This window comes from Poecilia reticulata, chromosome 17, assembly GCF_904066995.2.
Source record: "Poecilia reticulata chromosome 17, P_reticulata-male-v2, whole genome shotgun sequence".
Classification (NCBI taxonomy): Eukaryota; Metazoa; Chordata; class Actinopteri; order Cyprinodontiformes; family Poeciliidae; genus Poecilia; species Poecilia reticulata.
The window spans coordinates 6,054,479-6,062,889 of record NC_088846.1 but is presented as its reverse complement, the minus strand read 5'-3'; the positions used below and the strand labels follow the sequence as shown (position 1 = coordinate 6,062,889).

General features: G+C 39.7%; 1 protein-coding gene across 1 annotated transcript; it reads right to left on the bottom strand.

Moving 5' to 3' along the window:
• Positions 1 to 65: 65 nt before the first annotated feature.
• Positions 66 to 4,678, bottom strand: LOC103478996 (tubulin beta-4 chain-like). The gene is made up of 7 exons (XM_008433180.3): positions 4,499 to 4,678; positions 4,035 to 4,143; positions 3,137 to 3,247; positions 2,778 to 3,022; positions 1,922 to 2,244; positions 1,488 to 1,832; positions 66 to 895 (listed from the first exon to the last, which is right to left on the bottom strand). Exons 1-7 carry the CDS (start codon positions 4,553 to 4,555, stop codon positions 751 to 753), a joined length of 1,335 nt encoding a protein of 444 aa, XP_008431402.1. The 5' UTR covers positions 4,556 to 4,678; the 3' UTR covers positions 66 to 750.
• Positions 4,679 to 8,411: the final 3,733 nt, after the last annotated feature.

The window sequence follows — 8,411 nt, the reverse complement described above, 5'->3', positions numbered from 1 at the left end:
ATCCTCTTGAATTGCTCATTTATTTATTTATATGCCTTCAACAGAAAAAATCACCAATTCATAGCTTAGTACCAGAGTAAAAACCTTTATTCAAAACTCTGTGAACATACCATCAAGTTATTAATGTAGTGCTATAAATGAAACCATCCTAAATACGCCAGACTGAAAATTATAAAATCCAAAAATGGACAAACTTACAGAGCGCATCGGGTGACATGGGAATTAAAAAACACTCTTGACAATACCTCTCTATAACGAAGTTGTTCCCACAATATATCATATAGTTGTTTTTTCTTCTCCCATGTCGCTAGATGGGTTCTGTACCAACTTGTCAGGGTTACGTAGAAAAATAACAAACAGCTTTAAAGAAATGCATTGTGAGCGGGCAATGTGGAGGTCAGACTGGAGGAGTTACAACATTCAGAAAAACACTCTTCATCACAGTCCCAGTAAATAAATGAGCGACCACATAAAACCAAACCGCTCACAGATGAAAGCTTCAATGTCCAAAACATTCAAAATGCTACAGGGCAGAATTACAGGTTAATACATTTATGTTCCAGAAGAAAATTCTAAAGTATTATTTAACATGTTCTCTGCAAGGCCTAAAAAAATCATAAAACTTTTAGAACAAGTAAAACTGGTGACATTTATCATACCTTAATTGTCACTGGTTTGACACTTTGAACAAAGAAAGAAACGCTGATATCTAACAATGTTGCCCAGGAGCAAAGTCGCCATATTAGCTGCTTAGGCCATGTCTTCTTCCTCCTCTTCAAACTCGCCCTCCTCCTCGGCCGTGGCGTCCTGGTACTGCTGGTACTCAGACACCAGGTCGTTCATGTTGCTCTCCGCCTCAGTGAACTCCATCTCATCCATGCCCTCGCCGGTGTACCTGTGACGAGACAACATTAGCGTCTAGGCCTTGCATTAGCACGCCACAGTGTTTTAACACACTTGATAAACTCGTTAGATTGAGGATCAAAGTTGTAACATTTGTTACATTTTCAGATGGTGCGGTTCACTTTCACATTGCACTGTCAAACCTGTTGAAAAACCTGTTTCCATCTTTGCATCAAGGAGGGAAAAAGAACTACAAAAGGAAACTAGAAGAAAACCTATGAAGACTCTGAGCGCTGCTTCCTTCTTCATGAAAAGTAAACAAATGGAGTGGAATCAGATTTTAGTGGTGGTAGGATTTCACTTCCGTCTTTGACCATGAGCCGTTTCTTCTGCTAACGTGTTTGTTTTGGATGCATTTACCCAGAATGCCCTGAGATAAAGTTGGCTTCCTGCTTTTGGAGAGGTCTCTGGGATGCTTGCATTCACATATGAATTTGAACTGCATCAGAGTTCATTTAACCGAATTGAGACGAAGGTTTTTCAGTGGACCAGAGTTTGCTTTATTGGTCCACATCAGTTTGATAGCACCTCCCCAAACAAACTCTCTAGGCAAACAGACTAGCATTTGATTAACCCTAACTCACCAGTGAAGGAAGGCCTTGCGGCGGAACATGGCGGTGAACTGCTCTGAGATGCGTTTGAACAGCTCCTGGATGGCCGTGCTGTTTCCGATGAAGGTGGCGGACATCTTGAGGCCGCGCGGCGGGATGTCGCAGACGGCCGTCTTCACGTTGTTGGGGATCCACTCGACGAAGTAGCTGCTGTTCTTGTTCTGAACGTTCAGCATCTGCTCGTCCACCTCCTTCATGGACATGCGGCCACGAAAGATAGCGGCCACAGTCAGATAGCGGCCGTGGCGCGGGTCGCACGCCGCCATCATGTTCTTGGCGTCGAACATCTGCATGGTGAGTTCAGGGACGGTCAGGGCCCTTGGAAAAGAGAAGGCATTCAGTTGGAATTAAGTATCTAAAGAAGTACTTAGATAATCCTAATCTAATGGAGGATTGAGCATCTTCACCGGTACTGCTGGCTGCCACGGCTCGTCAGCGGGGCGAAGCCCGGCATGAAGAAGTGCAGTCTGGGAAACGGCACCATGTTGACGGCCAGCTTCCTCAGGTCGGCGTTCAGCTGGCCGGGGAAGCGCAGGCAGGTGGTGACGCCACTCATGGTGGCCGACACCAGGTGGTTCAGATCGCCATAGGTGGGTGTGGTCAACTTCAACGTACGGAAGCAGATGTCGTACAGCGCCTCGTTGTCGATGCAGAAGGTCTCGTCAGTGTTCTCCACCAGCTGGTGGACAGACAGGGTGGCGTTGTAGGGCTCCACCACGGTGTCCGACACCTGAAAGGAGGGGAATACAGACAGAACAATGAAACGTAGTTTATTGCTGGGAGGAGGACTTCTGAAGGTTTCACCAACCCAATTATAAGACTTTTTGAGATGGATGAAATTTAAGACCCGTATCACAACAGAAATGTCCAAAATAAAATTGTAGCTTTGTGCTTCTTGCACTAGAAACAGCTGACTGCAGTTTTTCTTGTATCCAACACACATAAAACCTTATGGGCTGGCAACAGAAGCGAGTCAATGGCAAAGACGAATGTCGTCCACCCAACTGGCAATAAATTTACACTTACCCAACATGGACATGAACAAAGAAAGCTAGCAAGCAAGGGAACCGCTAAGCTCAACTCCCACAAGTCAATGCATTTCATTTTTTAAAATAAATTCAGGACATTTCAAGGCCTGACTTTGAGATAGATGAATTTAAGTCTTAAGTATGTATGGACGCCTTGAGAAAGCAGTTATGAAGCAGAGCATCATATCATCACCTCCCGTTTGGTCCATTACTTAAGGAAGGTGACGATATAAACCTTGGGTGACGGCACCACGCTGAACGTGTTCATGATGCGGTCTGGGTACTCCTCTCGGATCTTGCTGATGAGGAGCGTGCCCATCCCAGAGCCGGTGCCTCCTCCCAGGGAGTGGGTGAGCTGGAAGCCCTGCAGACAGTCGCAGCCCTCTGCCTCCTTTCTCACCACATCCAGGACAGAGTCCACCAGCTCTGCTCCTTCAGTGTAGTGGCCCTTAGCCCAGTTATTACCAGCACCGCTCTGACCTGTTACAGATCAAAGTATTAAAAAAATAAAATAAAAAAAAGTCTGAAAAATCCTGACATGTGGGTAGTTTCATTTTCTTAATCAAAACTAAATTCTTACAGAAATATACATACCAAAAACAAAATTGTCAGGTCTAAACACTTGGCCAAAAGGTCCAGACCTCACAGAGTCCATGGTACCTGGCTCCAAGTCGACCAGCACAGCACGAGGGACATATTTCCCCCCTAGTAGAAAGAGGGGAGAGGATGTAAAAGTCACACAAAGTAGGGCTTTTTTAAATATAACCATATTTGTGAGCCTGTCTCTTTATTATTAAATTGAATATAATTTCAGATTTTTGTATAACTTTTCCTCAGGTCACTTTCTAAGTGAGTAATAGCTCACTTAGAGCTATTACTAAACTACAGGTTAATTTTCTAAACTACAGAAAAGTAACTGTTAGGGAAGTTCAAATATGAAAAATTGGACTGATCTTGGTATATGTTAGTAATACTGCTGTTACGTTAGATTTACCAGTATTTTATTGTATCATTTTTGTTTATCTGATTCCTCGATTACTAAAATATTCGTTTACAACAGTGCTAATACAAAAACACTGTAACATCCTTAACTGGTAGACAAACAAAATCTGGATAACATTGTAATGAATGGATCATAAATGATTTGTGGAAAATGTGAAGTATAAACTGTTTGAAGCACAATTGTCAGAAACCTATATACACTCATAATTTGTTTTTAGTAGTTATCAGGAAAAAAAATGATTGTGTAGAGGCCATCATTTGAGAATAGTCAGACAGGAAAGCGAGAGAGAAGGAAGACATGCTTCAGGGGTCACGTCCAAAACTGAGGCCGACTGTATTTGGTCGCGCGCTCTACTCTACGCATCATACCTTGGACTTGGGTGCATCATTGAAAATTCAAATTAGGCGACATAATGGCCCTCCTGTGTGAGGTAACGGTACTAAAGCGTTTCCTCCACTAACTGTACTGTGAAGCTAAGTGTGAACAAACCTGATGCCTCGTTGTAATAAACGTTGATCCGGTCGAGCTGCAGGTCACTGTCTCCGTGGTATACCCCGGTTGGGTCAATGCCATGTTCGTCACTTATTACCTCCCAGAACTACAACCAAAGAGACAGAAAAAATTACATTTAAACTAACGGGCTGAGCGGGAAAGTAATGGAAACCAACGGCTACGGCTAGCATTTTAGCTAACGGTTATATTAACTTTTTTTTTGGCCTCAACCTAAATGTAACTTTTCAGTCGGTGTTAAACAATGTAAGATGGATTAATGACATGCTATTTTATTTTGTATGGCTATAGATTGTCATTTAGCTAGCACTTACCTTTACTTTTGTTTTGCTAAGCTAGCTAATGCTAATTTAGAAGCCAGACCAAACTAAATGTAACTTTTCAGTTGGTGTCCCAACGAATTAATTTTTAAGTCTCATTTTTAAAAATTAATGTTTACTTACTTTCGCACCTATCTGGTTGCCACATTGACCAGCTTGAAGATGAAGAATTTCCCTCATTTTTATCGAAATAAAGCTTTCTAATAAACGAATGAACTTTAGTCTGGTGCAGCAATCCGTTAATGGAGGGAACTATTCGCTTTTTTGACGGGTGAAAGTGCGGATTGATACTGGAATATCTATTTGTCCGATAGCCGACCTTTGTGCTTTAAAATCGATTCTCTAAGTCAGGTATAAATACTTTCAATACTTCAGTCACTTTAGATAAAGCATCTTAACGAGTGCACCTTAGAAAGTAACTAAATTATTGTGATTTTTTTTCTAAACGAGACAGATTTGATGGGAACTACTTTTTACTCCGCCTGCAAGCGTGTAGAGACTTAATGCGCAGGCGCGAAAGAAAAAAAATATGTCAAGCATGGAGCTATTTCATCTTTCATCATAGTAGCTCTTAACCCTTCTATGTAGAAATGGGGTTCAACCGACCCCACACATGTAAAACTTGTATTATTTGCCATAGTCCTCTACGTTTGCCTCAGTCCTCGCACGCACAAGGGTTAATTAAACAAGGATTTATTTCAGTAGGGTTACTACGACAAAGACAAACGTATCAGGGTCACTGTACAAAAAAAGGAGGCGTAAACTTCCGCCAAAAGACTCAGATATTTTATCAATATTAATATCAGGAATTTTCTAGGGGAAAAAAACAAAACAAGGACATTTCTGAGTTTGAGAAGTCGAAAATTAGCAAGAAAGAAACTCAGCCGTTTTTTAAGCTCACAGGTTTAGCAGTCATGAGGCCTTGGTGTGGCTGGTGAACCTAAACTTAGCTTTCGAGTTTGGTCAGATACACATATTCATTATTTAACAAGGAGGACGGTGGCTTGTCTGATGGTAAAAAAACAAAATGCAATATTTTTTATTACTGTACGTTCATTTCAGTTGTAGGGGGACAATTAAAGTATAACTCACTGCACTATAAAAACCAAAAACAGGTCTAATTCTTAGCCTATAAAATAGTTTCCTGAATAATAATAGTAATATAATTATATTACAGCATCAACTGGTGAAAAATACAGCAGGAAACCGCATCGTAAGAAAACAAACTATAATGTTTAAACTATCATTTTAACAAGAATCGGCTTTTACTTCGACAGACAGGTAACAAGTTCTTTATGGCTGAAGCTGTTCGTTTGTCAAGTGTACCTGCAAATGTGTTTGGTTTTTTTTTTTCAGAATTGCTGTTTGCAATAGCCACATACATTCCACTTTGTTGCTATGTAGAAAGCAATCAGATCCACATGTTATCTCAAGAAATCCATTAAGTAACTCTCAACTAAATCCCCTGCAGTAAAAACTGAGCAGGTCAGATGTAAAACGGATCTTCTCTCTACGAAAATGTAGCTTATCGGTCATCTTTACAGCAGCCTAGATTCCCACACATATCCCAAATCACCAAAGCGACATCCGTTTGGTGAAAGCACATGATGATTTCCAAAGATAACAAGAGGCATTTACGCAGGAATCGCCCAGGGGGAGAGGGAGGGGGGGGGTCAGTGGAGGCTGTATAAATAGAGGCTGCTGAGGACGGATGTTGTGTCAATTTGAACAACATGAAACCGTCACTCCAGCTCGGCGTTCTGCTCTGCTGCCTGTTATGTGCCGCAAGCCTTCAGGCTGAGGAGAGCAGGAATTCCATGCGACTTTGTGGCCGGGCTCTTGTGCGAGCGTTGGTGTTCACCTGCGGAGGGTCCAGGTGGAGAAGACAACTGGAGGAGGAGGAGAAGGGGTTTCTGCCAGACGGTCAGTGCTCGTTAGCTCGATAAACTGCTGCAACTTTGATGTCTTAGTACAAATCTGACTAACTTCTGTTTTACGACAGACTTCTGGGAAGTCAAAGGAGAAGAACGAGACTTTGTGAAGTCAGGAGAACTTCCAGGGATGGACTATCATCGCAGGGACCAGGACCAGGCCTTGATAACAACGTGCTGTCAACAAGGCTGCCGAAGAAATGAGCTGTCCATGCTGTGCTAGAGGGGAAGCTCGTCTGTCAAATACTGTCCTTCTATGTTTAAATATTTCAGTCACTAGTGTATCCATAATGTTGTGATTTACCATGTAGGCACGAATAAAAGGCATCATGAATGTTTGTCCAAAGTACTCGTTTAATGATTAAATTGTTCACAAAGAGGAAACCTGAATATACGAGAAATAAAAGTAGTCTGAGAACGGAGCCCCAAAATGTATTTGTTTGCCCAGATTTATGATTGCCATGGATTGTTGTGTGGTCTTTTAGAACAGTAATAAAGAATTCTACTAATTTTTCAAGTCTATCAATTAGTATGTCGAGAGCAACTTTGTCAAACACAGCACTGACATCAAATTATTCCAACTCAAAAGTTTTAGACTCATCAACCTAAAGCAGTCTCTGTGTTGTGATGTATAGGCTGACTGAATAACACTAAAGAGGTTATCCTTATCATTAGGAGGTACATTTGATCATAAACTGTCTTTTTAATACTCTTTGAAATGGTATATTTTTATATGGGTCAGTATTTACTGATTATCGGTGCGAATCTACAAGGTTTCCCCCAGAAAACTTGCTAAGCCCGGTGGTAGGGGGGCTCAGCAGTCATTCATCCAGTGGCCCACCATGGTTTTGAGGTCAAAAATGTTTAAAGTTGACAGGAAATTTTAAAATATCACTTGATAATAATGTTTACTGGAAGATTAATATCTGCACACCAACTATAAAGTCTTAAAAAATGCAAACATTAAAAAAAATTCTTAAACAAATAAGCAATACTAAATCTGGTGGGGGAACAAGTAAAGCCTGATGGCCTGCCAGGCTTATAACACACTGAGGGAAACCCTGCATCTGCATCTGCATTTGGTTTATTTAAAAGTTCTTTGATTGCTGCATTTTTAAGGGAATATTGCCTGATTATTATCTGCAATAATACAACACAACTATATATATATATATATATATATATATATATATATATATATATATATATATATATATATATATATATATATATATATATATATATATATTTGAAACAAACTCAAACTCCAATCGTTTTTATTGTTCTGTTGAGAAGCAGAACTGGGAGTGAGTATAAAACTTGCGAATTGGGGAAAAAAATCTTCACTTTCACCATGACGTTAACGGGACTTTTACTAATATACTTTCTCAAACTTTAAAAAACTGTTACTGTATATATACTGTATATACTGTATATATATATATATATATATATATATATATATATATATATATATATATATATATATATATATATATATATATATAAAAGATTTAGTACACAGTTGTAGTTTTAAACCAGAATATAGTGTTAGGTCTTTTCTATCTTTTACCGTCTGAACCAAGTCTGCTCTGTGTTTGATAAAGTTGATCAGCTGACGCCGTAAACACACATTAAAAAAAAACTTAAACAAATAAGCAATACTAAATCTGGTGGGGGAACAATAAGCCTGATGGCCTGCCAGGCTTATAACACACTGAGGGAAACCCTGCATCTGCATTTGGTTTATTTAAAAGTTCTTTGATTGCTGCATTTTTAAGGGAATATTGCCTGATTATTATCTGCAATAATACAACACAACTATATATATATATATATATATATATATATATATATATATATATATATATATATATATATATATATATATATATATACACAACTATATATATATATATATATAGAGAGAGAGAGTTTGGTGCCATCATAGCAACCGCTACACAGAGGGAGGGAAGTTGGGCTTTTCTTTGAGTGAGAGCTTTTACTGCTCCAAACACTGTGAGGAAAAACACTCATAAAGCCTGTTTGGTTTGGACTTTATGGCCATCATTTCCGATTTAAGATGTTTGAGTAGAAGGTTGTAC

Bases quoted from the DNA above. Each gene is read 5' to 3' on its own strand.
- LOC103478996 (XM_008433180.3), bottom strand. From the start codon at position 4,555: ATGAGGGAAATTCTTCATCTTCAAGCTGGTCAATGTGGCAACCAGATA. The intron at 3,248-4,034 runs GTTTGTTCACAC...TCTTTCTACTAG, and splicing joins TTATTACAACGAGGCATCAG to GGGGGAAATATGTCCCTCGT. The intron at 3,023-3,136 runs GTATGTATATTT...GATCTGTAACAG, and splicing joins ACCTGACAATTTTGTTTTTG to GTCAGAGCGGTGCTGGTAAT.